The following is a 21,539-nucleotide window of genomic DNA, read 5'->3' on the forward strand; positions in this document are numbered from 1 at the left end:
AAAAAAACCCCAACATATCCTGGTGGAATTTCTGCTCCGTTTTAAGTAACTATGTTAAAAACCACTTAAGACCTACTATGTGCAAGGCACTAAGTAGTTATTTTTCTTTTTTTTTCTTTTTTTTTTTTTTTTTTTTTTTTACTTTGAGGGCGAGCTCTTAAAACCAGAACTTATGAACACCGCCTTGGGTGGGAATCAAATGAAAGCCAAGGTTAAGGAAGACAGAGTCTACAAATAGACCAAAAATAAAACTTCAAGTGACATCATTAGAGGAAAAATAGCCAACATATTGCACAAAGATCAAAGGCAAAAAAAAAAAAAAAAAAAAAAAATAGGAGAGAAACATGTTTGGTTAATACGGAGCTTTGGAGCCACCCATGTGCTTGCGAGGCCCGTCCATCCATCCACACCACACTTCCTGGCCATGTATTCCAAAGCGATGACAAATCCAGCTTCAGCGCGGATCGCACACGGATCCCAGTCCCAGCCCCGCTGCCAACTCTCCTCTCTGGGAAAAGAGGCAGTTTCCCCCAGGGCGACTGCAAAAAAAAAAAAAAAAAAAAAAAAAAAAAAATTCTTTCCAATCCTTCGCCCAATAAGAAATACTCGTTCCAATAAGTACGTGCATACATAAAAGGAAAAGGATGGGAACACGGGAAAGGGAAGCTCTTTTCCTTCCTTTTTAAATTTCCCGCACCCCCTTTCCACTCCGCCTCCCCATGCCGCCGAGTCTCCGCTTTAAGCTTCAGCTGCAGCTGCAGAGGCTGGGAAGAAAGTTAATGGGAATGGAGGCGGGGTTTGATGGATAACTCGGTGTTCGACTCACCCTGCCTCGGCGGCGGTTCCTCCTCCGCTTCATTACCGATTGCACACGCGGCGGCCGGCGCTCGGCTCTCGATTGCTCCGGCCTATCACCCTGGGATGCCGCCTGCCGCCGCCGCCGCCGCCACCGCCACCGCCACCGCCACCGCCGGCTGCCTGGCTGGTGGGATCTGCGGCAGAGCCGGAGCCGGAGCCGCGACGGCAGCGGTGGCTTGAGAGTTAGGGGGGGCAGGCCGGCTCGTTCCAGGGGTGAGGGCTGAGGGCAGGAGGACGAGAACCCGGGTCCATCGGCTCCCCTCCGGCTGAGGGAGCGGACACTCGGAGCCCCTGAGGCGGCGGGAGCCGGTCGGAGGGGGCGGCCCCTGGCGGCGACGCCCCCAGCCCAGCCCAGCCCATCCCTGCGGGCCGCGCTCCATCCCCAGCCCGTGAGCCCGCTCCGGCCGGGGTTCAGGGGGGCGGCTCCGAGGGGGCTGGCTGGCGGGCGATCCGCCCCTCCCGGTCCTTCCTGGTCCCCTCTCCCGGGAGGGACCCGCACCTGAGCCCGGACCCCCCCCACTCCACCCCACCCGCGGCCGGGGCCACGCTGGACCCGCCTCCTGGCCGGGGTCCCGCGCGCCGGCTGCAGGTGGGCGGCAGCGCCCGAGCCGCGGGCCGGGGGCGGCGGGGAAGGAGGTGAGCCGCGTCCCTCTGCCGCCGCCGGCTGCGATCGGTCCCGGCCCCGCGCTCCTCCCCTCCCCGCGGGCAGGGCGCGGAGCCCAGCGCCCGCCCCCTGCCGCCTTCCCCCCCGGGCACCATGGAGCTCTCCCCGGCGGCGTCCGGAGGAGCCGAGGCGCTGTCCTGGCCGGAGATGTTCTCGGGACTGGAGTCCGACTCGCCGCTGCCCCCGGAGGACCTGGACGCCGCCGTGCCAGTCGGCGGGGCCGTGGCGGGTGGCATGCTGGATCGGATCCTCCTGGAGTCGGTGTGCCAGCAGCAGGGCTGGGTCCGCGTGTACGGTAAGGACCGCCGGTGTTGGACCCCTTTGCCGAGGCTGGCATTCATTCCCCAGCCAATGCCAGCCCTGCGCTCAGCCCCCCTCCCCTCACCTCCCCTCCTCTTCTGGGTCCGGTTCCTACGTCCCTTTTTGTCCCTGGGTGCCTTTCTTTCGGACAAGTTCCTCCAGACTAGCCTTTGGGTATAGATCGCTGTCTCAGTGTGGTCTCTGGACCCTTGCAGCCACCGGCCCTAAGTTGAAGGGAGTGCTGGGCTCTGCAGACCTCATGCTTAGGCGATTCACTTAGAGGCAACTGTCAGCCCATCCTCAAGAAGGTCTGATGGAACACACACCATGAGATCAAGTGAAGGGGATGTCCTTCCTTTCTCTGGATTGAGGCGAGGCTGGCTGGCTGGAAACCAAGATAGGAAGGAGCTTAGCACGAGTATATATTTGGTGGGAAAAAGACTAATCTGTCACCTCTTTCTGAACCTCCCTTTCCAAAGACAGTTGGATTCAACTGGTGTGAACTGTTGCAGGTTGCACTGATGTTTCAGGTTCCCTTTGTAAAGTGACTTGGGCTGCTACTCAGCGAGTTGAAAAGCGATGAGCACACACGAAAACTTTCCCTTTCTGCATTCCTGGTGACCACCTCTTTAATTAAAAAGGGAATGATGAGATCCTGGCTGAGCCTTGTGGCATCCTGGAAACCGTGCTGGTTTTGAAAACTCCTAGCCCAAGGATGTATCGCCCGGCATTGGGCACTGAGCAGTGGCTCTCCAAAATATTAGGAGGGCAGGATGTTTGTCACCTCGCTGGCATGGACACAAGGGCTAACTGAGTCTAAGATGGCAAACTTGAAGCCCTGGGATCAAACACAACGTTAGGATGTTACACTGCAGTTATGCACATGTACGCCTGTAGTGATCAAGTACATTACCTTTTCTTTCTTCTGAACAGGGCATGTGTTTTCTGTTCAAGAGTTGACCAAGCCTTAGAATTTGTCTCTCTGGATGGTTCAGCTGATTTCAAGACATTAAGTCTCTCCCTGGGAGAAAGATCACAGAACTAGGAGTGCAGAGATTTGAGTTTTTTGTCTCAGTTCTGCTACTAAAAATGTCTTAATATGATTTGGGGCAGATCAGGTCACTTTTTCGACCTCTGATTCCTCATCTGTAAAATGAACAGATGGGATTAGATAATCTCTTAATGGCCCTTCCAGTTCTAAACATCCAGCTATTCCTGTAACCAGTTCTTAAGAATATATATGTACGTACCCACTTTGTATTTTGCTTGATGTCTATGTGTTTCTTGAAGTTATTCTAATTAACTGAAAGAATTACAGAAAAGATGATGCAAGGGGGCACCCAGTTCATTCTCAGCCCGTTAAAAAACGTTGGGGCCTGATTTTCCATCCACCTGCTAATCCCACTTAGCCTTATAGCAAAGGTTGGTGAGAATCTGAAAATGAGCTTGAACTAGGGTATGTATGGAGGTTTCCCCACGCTAGTCTTTTTCTATCCTTACGCACTTCTTTGGCGTATTTTTTTTCTGTATGACGTTAGAGATAGGGCCATGTTACTGTAAGAATAATAATTCAGTATTTCTGTGTCCAAAACCATTCCCTCTGGGTTTTCTACACTTAGATTAAATAACATTCTTTGCATGTAACCCATAAAACCTTTTCACTGCCTTATAACTTTTTTGTCTTCCCTATTTAATTAACCAGAAGTTGTTTTTATTTATTGTTTAGAACTGCTACTTTCCTTCCTCAAAACTAAAGCAACTCATCCTGGGTATATTGCTTTGTTGTCTTTAGTTTGATGTAAATATTCCCAACTCTCTGAATGTTGGCTTTTTATGTTCTTAGGTAGTTTTTAAGTTGCCTATTATATAGCTCTTCAAAAATACTTTGAAGGAAAAAGAATAGAATGTAGAAAATCAATTTGAAAAACACTAGTTCATTTTGGTGTTCTTGTTTATTTATTTTGGGCATTCAAAATCCTGATTGTTTTGGAACATCTGGATTCTTCTACACAATTTAAAGAGACTTTGATGAGTGTAGTCTAATGTTTTTTTAAAGAAACCTAGAGTATAAAACTGGGGGTTGAGAACTTGGTTTTTTGTTCTGGCTTTGCCACAAATTGGTTGTCTAACTTTGGGCAAGTAATTTTTAACTCTGTGGGTCTAAGTTTCTACGTAAAATGTGGAATCTGGAGTAATTGGTGTCTGTGGTCCATTTTAGCTTTAGAGTTGTCTGATTCTATGGCCTGCCCTATTATTTTACCTACAGCTAGGCCTGCCAATTTCAGCCCGACTCTTGGGGTTAGGCATCAGGCAAGCCCTGAATGCATTTAAATCATGACTGTCAGAGGATCCTGGGGAGCACTTTTATCAAGAGGTCAGTGAACTGAGTTTTGAAAGAAGGAAAGTTGAGGGCAGATGTATATTTGTTTGGAATGTTTTCACAAGATAGGAAGGTGGGGATGGGGATCGTCCTCACGTCTAGCTCATTCAATTGAGACTTACCCTGAAATAGCCAAGTGGATTTTAGAATAGGGTGCAAAAAAGAAGCTGTTATTAAGTGCTGCTGGCTTCTGCTTATGGTTCACATGCTCTGCAGAACACTAATCTTTGTAACCAATAAGCAAACAAACAACAATGACAAAAGTACCCCCCACCCCAAAGAGGATCTTAACAGAAACTTTTAGAAATGATATTTTATTAGTTTACGTCACAAAATTGGAAGACTAGGCACTGTTTTGAGCTTGCTATTGCCAAAGTTGATATAGATTATATATAGACATATATATATCTCTAAAGTTTTGTGTAGTGCATTGTCATGATTGTAAAACTTTTTTGGAATATGTTCAGAGCTATGTAATAGGTGGATCTATATTTAAAACACAAACGCACATCTTTGAGACATAGCTAAGAGAAAACTTTATGCTGTTTTAGTCTTCATTTTCTTTTACTTGGAAAATGTTTCATTTGTTGTATTTCAGTATTACAATAAGTTGTGCCCATGCCCTGTCGGGACTATGACATTTTTGACACCAGGGGATCTGTCTTGTTTATCTTTGCATTCCTATCTTGCCACCCCCTTTATTGTCCCTGAGTCTAGCAGATTGATACCTTGCTCAGAGTAAGTCAGTGTTTGTTGAATGTTGATCCATCTGTCCTTTGACCATCCAGATCTCAACTGGACTGATTGTATGGGTGGTAGAGTAGCTTAAACAAAGGCATGCCACAAACAGCTAAATATGGATGCAGAATCCAAGAGCATCAAATGCAGAACATTTTTCAGATATTTATAGCCTCAAAGCAGAGTCAATTGGCTGAAAAAGCTCAGCAGGCTAGCAAAAGGAAACGGGAGCGGCAAAGCAGCCTCTCTGTGCTTTCTGGTAAACAATGAGAACATTAAAATTAACTACTTTACCATGAATGGGTAGCCAGTGGAGGACACCCTTCGGGAGAAATTGAAATACAGTCTGTAGCAACAGTGCCAGCCTTGGAGCGTGGCACCCATCAGTAAGACAGGTCTGAAAGTGTGTGCAGAGAAGTATTCTTGGAAATATAGTTATCACAGTAAAGCAATCACCAAGAAATCATACAGTTTTTAATTTTAATACTATCAGTTGGACTTATCTAAAATATTCAATTAATAAAATACATAATATCAACATTATTGGTTACTATGAAGCTAGTATACAGGCTCATTGTTTATTAAAATTTCTAAAGGCTAGAACTATTTCAGCAAGCAGAAGAAAAAGGTAATTAATTATATTGCATTAAATACCATGTAATTCTAGAAATATGACAGTGTGAATTGGTAAGAATTTCTCATGAACTGGATATGAGTTGATGGGGGCAGAAGTTTTGCCTGGTGTAGTAAATAATATTGCTTAATGCTTCACAAATTAAGACAAAGGATGAGATAGGCTTCATTGCACTTTTAGAAACTTTGCCTCTGTATTTACTTAAAATGTTGTAAGCAGTAACAAGTCCAGGAAGTTGTTTCATTTTGGTCCAATATGAATTAGATGTGACTAACTGACCTTACACAAAGATGTTCTGGACATAACTAACTGAATATTCTTAGCATATCATTCATTCTTCCATGTCTTAAATATGAACCCTACCATTTCTGTTTTGCTTTAATATGTAAATGAATATTATTCAAGCAAGACTAAAAGTTTTGTGTGCTCTAGCTAATTGCTTGCTAGAAGAAAATCAGTAATGCAGTACATCCCCAAATATGTCATGTTACTTAAGTGTTTTAATTTCCTCAAATACTATTAATTGAATTTTTATAGATGAGCATTAATACTACTACTTTAAAGAGTCTTAGAATCTTAAGCTTGAGTTCAGTACTGAGGATGTGGCATTGGCAGTGAATGTTGACCGTTTCCCATGATCTCCAACACATTTTATACACATTAGGAGTAATCAGTTCTTTACTGAAATAGGAGAACTTTCAAGGCCCTAGCCGGTTTTGCACAGTTGAAAGAGCATCAGTCTGCGGACTGAAAGGTCCTGGGTTCAATTGTGGTCAAGGGCACATACCTTGGTTGCAGGCTCCTCCCCAGCCCGTGTCCCATGTAGGAGGCAACCAATCGATGTGTTTCTCTCACATTGATGTTTCTGTCTTTCCCTCTCTCTTCCTTTCTCCCTAAAAATCAATGGAAAAATATCCTTGGGTGAGGATTAAAAAACACAATAAAATGAAATTGTTAAAAAAGAATGCCTAAGCGTATAGTAGTATTATTTATTTTAAATTACATTGATTTCAATGAACCCTTTATTTATTCCTTTGAAAGATAATTTATAGATCTAATTTAAATCATGTATTCTAATGTTTACAGATGAAGGAAAGTTTTCTTTCTAACCTTTTAGTATTTTTCTATCCTCTGTCATGTTGGTTTATTGGTATTTCATTTTCAAAGAATAAAAATATTTTCAAAGAATGAAACTATACATCCACAGTCTTTTTCCAAAACCACTTGGATTAGAGTGTTTCAAATTTTTTTTTATTTTAGAAAATATGGTATATATATATATTTGTGACATTAACCTCCTAGTTGGGTCTGGAGCAACATTGAGGAATCAGTTGTGTTAAATATTTCTGCAGTGAAATAAATGAATATTCACACTAAGTGTGGTATAAGACTATAAATATTGTCAGTGAGGGTCAGATTTTACTGCTAACGAGATTATGAAGAGAAAAAAAAGGGTTTTCAGAGCTTTTTGGATTTAGGAATTGCAGGTATGGAATTGAGGTTCTGTACAAATTTTCTGGCAGAAATAATATGAAGTTCTAGAATGTCCCTGTTTATTTGAGAATAGTTTGTTTACAAGGATTTCCTTTATCTTTTTCAGATGATAAAATTCAGTGCATACACTTTAAAAATGATGTGGAGTTGTGTCCTATTATGTTGAGTGAACAATACTTTTCTCTGATTTGTTAAAGAAAAGAAAAGGGATTCACATGACAAAGAAAGTAGGCTTTACTGAGATTACTAAGGAAATAAATGATGGTCAGTCAGTGGCTTCCAATGCTTTGTTTCATTAGAAAGAAGGATGAGGTAAGTTGAAGCAGAGTTTATGTAATTGTTCTTTGCAGGTTGCTCTCTTCAGTAACACAACATGATTTGATCATCTTTTAAGTAGGTGAACCACAAAAAAAGCATTCAACTAATGACTGAGTTAATCCAGAAAAAATTTAGCTGGCTGCTCCTTTGTCCCTCCCTATTAGAATAACTTTTAGGTAACCAGAGAGGTGTTTGGTCTTGTTAACTAGCAGGAGGAGTTTACAGTGTGCTGAAATTGCTTCACTTGGTCTTGGCAGAAGGATAATTGTTCTCTGATGTTTGTAAAAACACCTTTCTTCCCAAAGGCTAGCAAGTGCTTCCTAAGACCTGTAGATAGAGTATCCTTTACAGATTTAATGTAGCTTATTTTCTAGTGTGAAAGCATCCATCAAGAAGTACATGATGCAAAAATAGTAGGAAAAATAGAAAGATGTCTTGAGGCTCACTCAGTACAGTGGTGTTTGTGGGTTTATTGTAAAAAGAAAAAGAAATGAAACTTGAGCCTTTGAAAGCATGACAAAAGTTCATTTGCTAGATGGTCATACAGGAGTTATCATCTTCCTTGTCTTGACAGCAGGGTTACCTTCCTTTTCCAAGTGTTGGTTACATTAATTAGTTGTCTGCATCTACTTTGCTCATAAGGATCCAATTTAGATCCTGATTACATTCTTATTTCTCCATAAATTGTCTTCAGCATTGCTCAGATTCTATTCACATGGTGTCATTTTCAGTAGGCTTTCTATTGTAAAAGTACTCCCTGTTCAGCTCCCGAGTGTAAGAGATGGGTAAGACTTGTATACACCAGTTGGAAGAGTGAAAATTTAGAGAGGAAAATATTTAACATAGGGCAAGGAAACAAAATTCAGAAGTGTAGTGTGAAAAGTCAAAAAAGAAACTTTAAAGTTGATAGTCCCAAATATTTTTCAAAACAATCCTTTGTTTCCTCATTAAGGAAACTGGCTCAGGAAGTTTAGTTTATTCCCAAAATTGGAGACAAATTCCACAGTTTGTCAGGATTAGAACTCAACCTCAGATTCCTCAGCCGCCTGTTATAGCTTGTAGATCCTACTGCTTTCCCTTAGGGAGCTGGCCTTTCAAAGCTGGAGGTCAGGAACACTGCACACTGAGAAGTAGCAGATTGTTGGTTTCGCAGTCTTTAAGGGAAACGCTGGAAGTACCATTACCCAGATAACAGAAAACAAAAATGGACAAAACATCCAGAAAGTAGCAGGATGTGAATAATTCCAGAGTGATCTTTAGAGGTAGACTAGAGGACAGATAATATATTTTAATCTTTGCTTTCCTAAATCCCTTATCTGTAAATTCTGTATTCTGCTATTGGAAGTGATATTTTAAGGAAATTTGAATGTTTCATTTATGATGCCTAGAACCCTGGATAATATCTAATAACTTTCTACCTTCCATTTTAATTTCTAACTTCTCTGATTCATATAATTAAAAAATTAGTACATTTTTCTAATTATGAATATAATCCATGAATATAATTTGAATTACAAGAAAATTAAAGTCACCTGTAATTTCATCACTCAGAGATAGATATTCTCTTAATATCTTATTGTATTTTTATTCCAGTCTTTTCTATGTGCAGAAGTACTTTTTTGGAAAATATTTGATATCATACTCTATGTATTTTATCTTCATGCTTTTGTTCTAACAGTATATTTTCTAATGGTTTTGAACATGTTAAAATTTTTTCAAATGTCTTTATTTTTAAATTTAATTAAAAAAATAGGTTTTATATACACACACATACACACACACACACATACACACACACACACACACATACACCCAAAAGATATAAAGGGTATCCATGAGGTCTTTTTCACCCCTCCTCCATCACTCCTCACCCCTCATTTGCCATCTGGCAGGCAATCATTGTCCCTTCTACACAATCAATAAATATTTGAAGTTCCTGCATATCCTTCCATACCTATTTCATGCACATGGAAGCAGATAAATAGCAGAGTAAAAACTCTGCCAAGAGTGGGGTCTAAGAAATTTAGTTTAAAAAATACTATTTTTTTGTGAGGTTAGTGAAATGACTGGAGTAGGCCTGCAGAAGAGGTTGGCTAGGTGTTTTGGGAGTCTCGAGCCAATTGTTGTTGATTGCTTTATATCTGAATTAATAGTGTCATATTTTTTACAGTGCGTTTGCTTTTTTCCTTTTTTACACAAATAATAACCCATTACAGGAAATGATCTGCACTTTGTGTTAATTCCTTTTTTACATCCCCCCTCCACACACACTTATTAATAATCTTCGGTATATTTTTCCTGTCAGTTTGTAAAGCAGTTCCTTATTCTTCTTATGGCTGCATAATGCCTGGATGAATAGTAATTTATTTAATAATTCTCAAGTTTTCTGGTACAAGTGAATAATCTTGAATATAAATCATTTTGCTTTAGTGTGAGTTTATTAGAAAAATTCATAAAATTTATATGTGCATATTTGGTATTCCCAAATTGCTTTCTCTTTTTGTACCTATTTACATTTCATCAGCAGGGTGTGAGAGTGCCTACTTTCCTACACATAGGAAATTATCAAGAGTTTTTGAATTTGACAATCTAAAAGGTAAAAGATAGTATTAATTTAATGTTTTAGTTCTTACAGTAAGTGTGATTGAATATCTCATAGAGCATTTAAATATATCCTTTTCTGTGAACTGTGCATATTTTTTTTTTTTGCCCATTTTTTTCTTGTTTGTTAAATCAAGCTTTATTGATAAAATGGAATTCAGAATATCTTACTTGGAACAACACCAGGCCCAGCCAATCATGATAGCAAAATGTAGCAGTCTCCTACTATCTGTAGTGAGCAGCTGCTTATCAATTAATAATTAAATAAATGTAAGGATTTGTGAAAGAGGTGCAAAGAGTCAAGGCATTTTAGCCCCAGATATTCTTATGAATATACTATATAACCTGCAATACTCATGGCAACAAGTAGAGAACAACCTAAAAGACAATTAAGTGAAGGGACCAGCTTTGTCAATAATGCCAATCCCACTGCCAAGAACATTAAGATAGCTTCCAATTAACTCCCTGGATGTTTGGGTTATAAGGTTATGGAATTTTTCTCCATAATCATGTGCACAGTTGAGCACCTAGTTGACATGGCTGCTGCTCTCTCTGTCCCAACCCCAAGTCCAAACACAACAGGACTTGAAAGGACTGTATATCTGTTGTGTCACACAGCAAGCCAAACATTCCTTATAACTTTGATAATGATTTAAAACAGTTCATAATTAAATATGAGCATTTTGTACAAGGACAGTTACACTTTATAAAAAAAAAATCATACCACAGAAATTGCTGGAGTTTGATTTACAACAGGAATTATGGTTTAAAATCACGTTTACATAAATCTCAAATTAAAAAAAAAAAAATCACTTCTGGGCTAGCTGTTGTATTGCTGAAGTTCTTTGGTGTAATCACTCTCTCCCATGTCATATTCCCTTATTTAAAGTTGAGGATGAATGTTAAAAGGTTCAGTGAAGTTGAGCTGTACTCTCCTTTGGAGGTGAAGGTAAGCTCCATGGCTAGATGAGCAGTTTTATCACATATCATCAGTCAATGTAGAGTCGGTGTCATCATTTTTGTAAGGATTCAGTCTATTATAAATGGCTTCAATTATATTCCTTTTTTTTTTTGCCTATTTTTAAAAGATTGTTGGATCTTTTTCTTAGTGATTTGTAGGAACTCGTAGTATATAAAATAAAGAACCCTTTATCTGTGATGAGTTGTCAGTATTTTTGTGTGTGTGTTTTCCCCCTCTCTATGAGGAAATTATTTTTATGCAGTTGAATATAAGTCTTTTTATTTTTTTATGGCCTTTGGTTTTATGTCTAATCCTTCTTTGGTTTGTCTAGTCCTTTTTTGTTTTCATTATTTTATTTTATTTTTTTTTGCATTTAAGTCTTTGATCCATTTAGAGTTCATCCTGGTATAAAGTATGATATATGGATATAATTTTATTTTTAGAAAGATAGCTTTCCAGTTGTCCTAATATTATTTATTGAATAATCTATATCTTTCCCCATTGGTTTAAGATGACTCCCCTATCCTTTTTTAGATTGCCATTTGGATTTTGGGTTATTTCAAGATTTTCTACTTTGTTCTGTTGGTCTGCTAGTATTACAGTGCTTTATTATCAGGATTTTATGCTAGGAAATATAATTTGTTAATGACTAAGTTAACATAACTTATCTAACTATTATCCTATTTTAGACATTAACATTTTTCAAAATTTTTATATTACTAGTCTACTAGTTATCTTTGTGCACAAGTCTTCGAATTGAACTTTTGACTTGTTCCATAGGCTGAATTTCTAGAAGAGTATTTTTAAAGACCCTGAGACTTAGTGTGACTTTCCTGGAAAGCAATTACTGCTACAAGTATATGAAAGTATGGCTCATATTTTAAGTCTTACTTCTGTGTTGCTATTTTTAACATATTGCAGTATTTTTACATATATTTCGTGTGGTGCCTTAAACATTACTTAGTACCTATTAAATGTCCTCAAAGTTCTAATACTTATAAGACCGTCCTTCAAAAACTTGAGTTGTTTTTCCAATGGTACTCCTGATTAAAGGCATGTTTTTAAGCGAATGAGGAAAGGGAATGAGTAGAGACAAAGCAGTTTGTCCACTAAAGGTCAAATCCATGACCATGGCCTTATTTATACTATGTTAGACTCTCCAACTGAAATAACTTGACACAGACACATAATGTCTTAGGTATTCTAAGAAGAACATAGTTGGTGGTTTTCATCTCAGTTGTTCATGTCCTCTTCTATTCTGTTTCTCAGAGTATTAAGAAGGAATTGACATTCATGAAAGTTCTTCTGAACATGATTTGAATATAGATTCACTTAATTTTAGCTGAATGAATAACAGGTGTATACCTTTTATAGTAATGTGTTAATGACTGAGTTTTTTATCATGGCATCAATTTAGATATGTTGTAGGGAAGTTTATTTTAATGTCAAACAAAACCATATTCAAAGATTGATAAGAAGAACTAACATAAATGACAAAAGTTATGTAAATCTTCAGGAGGAAAAAAGGGTAGGAGTAGGATTTGGACTCCGAAAAATCATGGTTCATATAGGTCATTAACCAGTTAACCAAATTTTCTTTTTTAAGTCGTCTGTTTTTTAGAGCAGATTTAAATTCACAGCAGAACTCAGAGGAAGGTAGATTTTCCATATGCCCCCTATCCCCAAACATGTATAGCCTCCCCCATTATCAACCTCCCTAACCAGGGTGGCACATTTGTTACAATTGATGAAGTTATCACCATCATCCAAAGCCTATAATTTAGTTCATATTAGGGTTCATGAGCATAATTATAACAACACGACAAAGTAAAACTTTTTGGGTGCTTACTATGAGCAAGGCACAGTTCTAGGTGCTTTAAGCCTATTAATTTATAATATTTAATCTTAATAATTACCCTATGAGATAAATACTGTTATTATCTTCATTTTATAGATGAGGAATCAGAGACTTGCCTAAGTAATTGGCTAAATAGGATTTGAATCCAAGCAGTTCACTCTTGAATATATGCTTTTAAGTACTATATAATTTGGTTTCACACAGATAAAAATTTCAAACTCTTCTTATAAAAAACATTGAGTGTGATGTTTGTTAATTTGAACCTTGAAGCTGCAATTTAAGTATGTGTTTTATATACCACTGTAACTATAAAATAATTACATTTGACCTGCTTTGTATGTCATTATATCAAATATCTTCATAGAGTTGTCCAAATTTATTAATTGTAGACTGTATGTGGGTGAGTAGTGTGAATATGTCTATATTTAAAAAAGGTTAAACAAAGTCTGTTAGAGATCTAAAATATTTTTTAGCAGTAATACACAAAATATGAAAGGTTGTTTTTTTTTCCCCCCTATAAAAGCATACCTTTTTTGGCATGTTATTTATGTTTGATCATGCCAGTAAAAATACCAAAATTTAATACATAGTCTTAAGAACCATCCTATCTAATAAAAGAGTAATATGCAGATTGACCATCACTCCAACACACAAGATGGCTATCCTCATGTGGTTAAAGATCCTGCCCTCATGTGGACACAAGATGGCACCACAAGATGGCCAGTAGGGGAGGGCAGTTGGAGGCATCAGGTCTACAAGGGAGGGCAGTTGGAGGTGATCAACCCTTTAGAGTAGGGCAATTAGGGGTGACCTGGCCGTCAGCGGAGGGCAGTTATGGGCAATCAGGTTGGCAGGGGAGCAGTTAGGCATCAATTAGGCTGGCATGGGAGTGGTTAGGGGGTGATCAGGCTGGCAGGCTGAAGTGGTTAGGGGCAGTCAGGAAGGCAGGCATGTGAGCAGCTGGGAGCCAGCAGTCCTGGATTGTAAGAGGGATGCATAACTGCCCGTTTAGACCCGATCTATCATGTCTTCAAATAATAGATGTTGTTAATTTTGATGCAGTTGATTTATCAATATTTTATTTTACTTTTGTGGATTGTGCTTTTGGTATTTTACTTAAGAAATTTTTGTCTAGCCAAAGAGCACAAAAATATTTTCCAATGTTCTAAACGTTTTTTAATTTTAGGTCTCAAAATAGTCCTCTTAACTTTTTGTGTTTCAGAGATCAAAATATTACTCTTAATTTTCTCTAATAGAGTTAACTGGAAACCGTTAAGTAATAAAGTAACTGGCAACTGATTATTGTTGATGTTTTGACCTTAGTAGCTTTTTGGGATACCATCTCAAAATCAGATTACATTTTCAAAATGAACTCAACTCTAACCCATTCTGTTTAAGCATTGTATGATGTTTTCATATTTTAGTTTAGAAAGCCCTTAAATATATCTTCCAAGTAACCAATAAATCTGCATTTAAAATGTATATACTTATATTTAAAATTAAAATATACTCTGAGTGAAGGAAATAGCAAAATCTCATAAATAAAGCACAATTAAGATTTGGGATATGATATGATTCTTTCAAGTTTTTTTTTAATGTGTTACAGAGCATCAGAACAGGATCCCAGTAACCCCTTTTCTCCAGCTTTTCACAAATCACCTGCTTCATAATACAGTTTCCAGTTTCTCAGCAGACTTACTGGTTTCCAGTTTCTGGGACCTACCTTAACTGCTTTATGAAAATCAGCACAATATTTTCTTTATGTAAAGCCAGCTTCAGAGATTTTTGCGAATATTTTTTTTCTCGTTTTCTAATTTCTAAAAATACAAAAAAATGTATTTTGTGTACTAAGGATTAAAAATGTGTACTTGGTGTAGTTCTTGGGCATGTATGATATACATCTCCTTTAGTGTTACCCATAGCAACTTTGTGAAATAGATAGGGTTGTAGATGAAGAAACTGAGTCTAGAACAGGTTGTAACTTGCTCAGAGTTAGACTCCGATCCAAGTGTTCGATTTACTTTCTACTAACAGAAATCAAGTAGTTCTGCTTTCTTTTGTCATTTCTTGTCATTAAACTCTTTCCCCTGAAACCTTAGCATTCTTTCTGCTTTTTCTTATCACCAGCATTTTCCCCTAACCTCACCTCATTTTTGGTTTTAGCCTTCCTGATACAGTTTTTCATTTCTGGTTTTCTTTGGAAACTTTTGGAGGTAGATGTTTTTTTAAAAGCTAAGCCTGGCTCTAGGACTGCCTTGTTTTTATTTTTGGTGTTTTATACCTTGAAGACAAGGGTTACTCTGAGTCTTCTCTAAGGAGCATGGAATACATGGGGCCTGACTCACATTGTTAACTGCTGAGAAAAATCAATGGCTGACTATGCCACCAGCCTGAGTGAGACTCATGAAATGTTCAACGGAGTGGTTTTGGAATGTTAGGAAAGTGTGAAATCTTTAGTTTGTTTTATCAGCATTCCTATTTTTGTTTTATATATATATATATATATATATATATATATATATATACACACACACATACACACACACACACATACATACACATACACACACACACACACACACACACACACACAAGTGTGGTATTGTGCATTTATTTTGTAAAGCCAACATGGGAGTTGAAAAAACAATGAGTATTTTGGAGGCACTCTAAATAATTAAAAAAAGGATACTGTCTGCTTTAGCCATGTTTAAGTAAAAAATGGAGAAAAATGAAAATTTTCAGGTCTTTAGGAATGAAGACTGTAGTAGGGATGCAGTGAAAATGGGTGTCAAAATTGACATAAGAAGTCATTTATCTGTTTGCATTCTGGCATGTCATCTTAATATGAGTCAAAATGAATGATTCATGAACTGCATGCACTATTTGTTAGAACCAGTATCTTTGTGGTCCATGAAAAACCTATATTGAAGAGCTGAGACTTTTATACCCAGTAATGTTTTATATATATATTTTAATATTTTATTGATTTTTTTACAGAGAGGAAGAGAGAGGGATAGAGAGTTAGAAACGCTGATGAGAGAGAATCATCGATCAGCTCCCTCTTGCACTCCCCCTACTGGGGATATGCCCTCAACCAAGGTACATGCCCTTTACCGGAATTACAGACAGCTTATACAACTAAATAAAAGGAAGATGAATGATCCAATTAAAAAATGGGCAATGGACCTAAATAGAACCTGGGACCTTTCAATTCGCAGGCCAACACTCTATCCACTGAGCCAAACCGGTTTCGGCGTATATATAATTCTTTTGAAATATATTTTTATTTATTTCAGAGAGGAAGGAAGAGGGAGAGATAGAAATATCAATGATGAGTGAGAATCATCAATCAGCTGCCTCCTGCACATCCCCTACTGGAGTTGAATCCAGGGCCAATCCTCTATCATTGAGCCAAATCAGTTAGGGTTTTTATTTATATTTTTGGTATCCTATATAATAAAAGCCCAGGTGGCATCACACAACATCGTCACAAGGTGGCCACCACAAGATGGCCAGCAGGGAAGAGCAGTTGTGGGTGATAGGCCAACAGGGGAGGGCAGTTTTGGGTGATCAGGGCAGTTGTGGGCTACCAGGCCTAAGGGGAGGGCAGTTGTGGGCCACCAGGCCTGCAGAAGAGGGCAGTTAGGGGCAACCAGGCTAGCAGGGGAGGGCAGTTGGGGTGACCAGGCTGGCAGAGGAGGGCAGTTGGGGGTGAGATCAGGCCTGCAGGGGAGGACAGTTGGGAGCAACCAGGCCTGCAGGGGAGAGCAGTTGGGGGCGATCAGGCTGGCCCGGGAGGGCAGTTGGGGTGATCAGGCCAGCAGGGAAGCAGTTAGGCATCAATCAGGCTGGCAGGGGAGTGGTTAGGAACCAGCAGTCCTGGATTGTGCGAGGGATATCCCACAGGGATTGGGCCTAAACTGGCAGTTGGATATCCCCCAAAGGGGTCTCAGATTGGAGAGGGTGCAGGTCAGGCGGGGGGCGGGGGGGGGGGTATCCCCCCAATGCACAAATTTCATGCACTGGGCCTCTAGTGTCTTACAATATATAAAATTATATATAGTCTTTGGATGAAGGGAGAATTAACAGTACAGATTTTTAAAAAAATGTGGGTTTATTTGATTTTTAGAGAGGAAGGGAGAGGGAAAAAAATAAAGCATTTGGATGATACTTTTCTTATGCAATGAGTGATACATACTTATTAACTTGGGTCAGTTAGAAATCTAATAACTGGGCATGGAGTTTTTTTAGGTATAAACAGAAGGCATTTGAGAATAAACATTTTACATGCAGTAGAATGCATTTTCATCCTGTTTTATGTGGCATTTGCTAATTCAGCATATCTAGTAGAATACTATTGAGTTCATAATATAAATAGTTCTTAATATGAGTCAAAATGATTTTTTCAACTTATTGCTCACTCTTTGGTCATTCTAGTGTATTACTATGATGAACTCAATCCCTTGTCTTTGGAAATAACATACCAATTTGGAGGCCAAAACTAGAAACATGATTTTTACCTCTGTTCTATTAGAACAAAACAGTACAAAATTGTATGGTCAGCTGTCTATACAATTGAGTACTTATTAAGAATACTTAATGCCTGGCTGGCATGGCTCAGTGGTTGAACATCAACCTATGAACCAGGAGGTCCTGGTTCAATTCCCAGTCAGTACACATGCCTGGATTGTGGGCCTGATCTCCAGTACGGGGTGTGGAGGAGGCAGCTGACCAATGATTCTCTCTCATATTGATGGCTTTCTTTCTCTCTCCCTTCCTCTCTGAAATCAATAAAAATATATATTTAAAAAACCCAGTACTTTTAAGGTACCCTGGCCAGTGTGATTCAGTTGGTTGGAGTGGCAGGTTCAAATCTTGGTCAGGGCACATATCCAGGTTGTGAGCTTGATCTCCAGTCAGGGCGAGTGCTGAAGGCAACCAACCAGTTGATGTTTTATGTGACAGAGCTGGGAGTTTTATAACCAGTAATGTTTTATTTATATACTAGAGGCCCATGCGCAAAATTCGTGCAAGGGCCTCAGCCCTCGCAGCCCTGGCTTCGTCCCAAAGGACGTCTGGTCTAATTAGCATGTTACATTTTTATTATTATAGATATAGATCAGCTGCCTCCTGCACGCCCCCTACAGGGGATAGAGCCCACAACCTAGTCTTGTGCCCTGACTGGGAATTGAACTGTGACCTCCTGTTTCATGGGTTGGCATTCAACCACTGAGCCATGCTGGCTGGTCCTGAACCATTTTTTAAGTGTACACTTCAGTGGCATCAAGTTTATTCACTTTTTGTGTAATCCTCACCACCATCCATCTCCATAACTTTATCATCTTTTCAGACTAAAACCCTGAACCATAAATAAAAATTTCCCGTTCTTTCCCCCTAGTCCTAGTAACCACAATTCTACTTTCTGTCTTTATAAATTTGACTATTCTAGGTATCTCTAATAAGTGGAATAATATAATATTTGTTCTTTTGTTACTTATTTCATGTAAGATAATGCCTTAAAGCAGGGGTCCTCAAACTTTTTAAAGTGGGGGCCAGATCACGGTCCCTCAGAGAGCTGGAGGGCCGGACTATATGAACTACTAATTCCTACTGTAACACCTCGGCTGTGCTCACTGCCCAAAAAACCTGGCGGGCCGGATCAGACTCCTCTGCTGGCCGCATGTGGCCCACGGGCCGTAGTTTGAAGACCCCTGCCTTAAAGGTTCATCCATAGTGTAGCATGTTTTAGAATGTACTTCCTTTTTAAAACAATAATATTCTAGTATATGCATGTATAGATCACATTTTGTTTATTCATTTCTCTGTCATTGGACACCTTTTGAGTTGCTCCTACCTTTTGGTTATTGTGAATTATGCTATCATGAACATTGGTGTACAAATACTCGTTTGAGTTCTTTCATTCAATTCATTTGGGTATCTACACAGAAGTGGAATTGCTGAATCATGTATTAATTCTGTGTTTAATTTTTTGAGCAACTGCCATACTGTTTTCCACAGTGGCCGTAACATTTTACATTCTCATCAGCAATTCATAAGGATTCCAATTTTCCACTCCTTGCCAACACTTATTATTTCTTCTAATGTGAGTGAAGTAGAATCTCTTCTTGGTTTTAATACCACAAGTTTTTTCTTATTGTCTCTAAAAGTATCTTATTTTGTTTTGCCTTTGAAATTAATAACTTAAATTACTTTTCAGAAGAATAGCAGTAAATTTTTCTTTATTCTGATAATGTATGTGACATTCTAACCAGCTTAAAATTGAATTGCCTTAGATTTCCTGCTCTCTTATCTTAGCTGCCTTTTAAAGGGACTTCTAGCCTGGCTGGTGTGGCTTAGCGGTTGAGCATCGACCTATGAACCAGGAGGTCGCTGTTCGATTTCTGGTTATGGGCTCAAAGTGTGGGATGTGCAGGAGGCAGCCGTTTAATGATTCTCTTTCATCATTGGTGTTTCTATCTCTCTCTCTCCCTTCTCACTGAAATAAACAAAAATATGTAAAAAAAAAAAAAAAAAAAAAGATAAAAAAGTAAAGGGATTTCTACTTGCTTTGTCCTTTGAAAGTTATTCTCTGTGATCCATGGGAGATTATGAAGAGGAGGGAAGAGAAGAAGATAACAGTTACATTCATTCAGTTCCCATAAATGACTTTGTTAATCTTGTTTTAATGCTTTAGGTCTGTGCTCAGAAACGGGATGTGTCATGCATTACACAGCATGCTGTCATGTGCAGTTGGCCTCCTCATGACTGTCTGAGTGAAACTGACTCAGTTTTGATTGAAGCCTAGCCTTCAGTGCAAGAGAAGCAAACACCCACTTAGAGTGGCTAGAAGATTCAGACTGGTTTTCATTGTTTGGTCCTTCATTTTTATAACTTCTTTTTCTCTCAGTAATATTATGACCCACAGATTATAGGTCAAGCTTGCTAATCTTTGATTAATTTTATTTCCAGAATGTGTCACAGATGGGAGAATATAATGGTTTGAAGCTAGAGTTTTATCAAAAATTATTCATATTTTTAAAGCAATTTTCCTCCTAACAATCATTATTATCCAGCATTTAATGATATATTTAAGTTGGGCATTTTCTAGTGACTTTGAATTATTGTTGAGTTTTAGTGGGATATACAGCCTCTTAAAAATTAGGCAGCATGAAAAAAATGCCTTTCGTTCTGCAGTGCAAGCATTTCAAGGCGTAAGAAAGTGGTAGTCCCTTTTTTCCTCTTTGGGAATAACAAAAACAGCATTAACTCTTTCTATCCCAAATAGTAAGTAATCATGACACAATAGTCCTTTGTGTCATTGACAATGCTTTCTCTGATTTTAAAAATTTCAAGGATGGATTATTTGGGAAGAGCATATTTCTTTTTGGAACTTCACTAAATGGAATGCAAGAGTTACAGACGAAGTGGAATAGAACCTCAACCACATCACCTCTTTATGGGAGAGAGAACTTACCCTTTTATTTTTGTATATTTTGTATTAGTTAAATCTTGAATACTATCTTGACTAGTGTATATTGACTTTAATGGTTTATCAAATGGGAAATAAAAAGAAACCAAATGTCACTTCCAGTATATATGATTTAGTCTGTCTTTGGTTGTTACCTTTGCGGGGGAAAAAAACCTCAAGGCTAAATATTTTTTTCTTTATTTTATTGGGCAGATATAACCAAATATTAATCATGATCATCTGACTTTGCTTTTCCTGTCGTGTTACTTTCTTCACTTCCTCTTTCTTTCCTCCCTTTTATTTTTTATTTTTACATTTAAAATCCAATTAGAAATAGTATTTTTTTTGTCAGGTTATCAGATGAATTTGTATGATCTAATTTCGAGGTAATTAGAGTGTAACTCATTAAATACAAAGACCCTTTCATGGCAAGCTTCTTGGATGGGAATATTCAAATTCATTCTTTTGCTCTTATGGAAAGTATACACCAAACTTAATTTAACATTCTCTTTATAATTATTGGGAGTAGTGGAGGTGATGGTTTTTCAGATACTTGATATTAAGCTGAATATTTTATATTAATTATCTTATTTCTTTGTCATCCCACAAATTAGATATTAGTATCTTTAGATTAAGGATTAGGTGAATTATCCCCAGGAAGTAAACTAATTTTAATTTTTCCAAGGTCACATGACTTGTGAGTGGCAGAATGCAGCAGTGAATTCTGGGCAATATGACCACAGAGCCTGCTCTCTTAATCACTATGACATTTTTTTTACTGTATAAAAATCCCCTTTGGGCCTTTTCTTGAGCCTTTACATATGCTTTTTAAATTTTTGTTTCTTCATTTTGAGGCTCTTTAAAAAATAATTTCCTACTGTCATAGTAACATAACAGTTTTTATCACTCTCTAGGCTTGAAGATCAGATAAACAAACTTGGTAGTGTTATATCTAATCTCAAAGTGAATAGGTCCTAAGTGAGGATAGTATAAATTACCAGATAATTTACCTCCAGATATGCAAAGTGTTATTATGGTAAGATACCATGTGTGACAATTAAGATTTTTTATCCCCCAGAAGGATCAAATACTTTATTATTGTGTTTAAATAAATATCTTATATTTTTTAATTCCAGTTATCTTGTTGGCACTATGACATGATTTTTTTGTAGATTTATTTAGTTCATTAAATGTATGCAAACAAGCAAACTTGGTTTATTGGAATTATTAATTCCAAGAGTAAATAAACAGCAGGTACTTTGTAG

The 21,539-nt window shown here is 38.3% G+C and overlaps 1 protein-coding gene across 4 annotated transcripts in view; it reads left to right on the plus strand.

Moving 5' to 3' along the window:
- The first annotated feature begins 786 nt into the window (after positions 1-786).
- The window catches only part of RASAL2 (RAS protein activator like 2), a 227,431-nt gene continuing 206,678 nt past the window's right edge, over positions 787-21,539 (plus strand). The window contains exon 1 of one of the 4 annotated variants that reach the window (XM_084866956.1): positions 787-1,817. In XM_084866956.1, the coding sequence (XP_084723082.1) occupies positions 1,616-1,817 (202 nt within the window). In that variant the 5' untranslated portion in view covers positions 787-1,615. The remainder of the gene's footprint in view (positions 1,818-21,539) is intronic. The other 3 variants (XM_084866957.1, XM_084866958.1, XM_084866959.1) reach the window with 3 other exon arrangements.

Source organism: Pipistrellus hanaki (assembly GCF_964339955.1).
Source record: "Pipistrellus hanaki genome assembly, chromosome: 18".
In the NCBI taxonomy this organism is placed as follows: domain Eukaryota; kingdom Metazoa; phylum Chordata; class Mammalia; order Chiroptera; family Vespertilionidae; genus Pipistrellus; species Pipistrellus hanaki.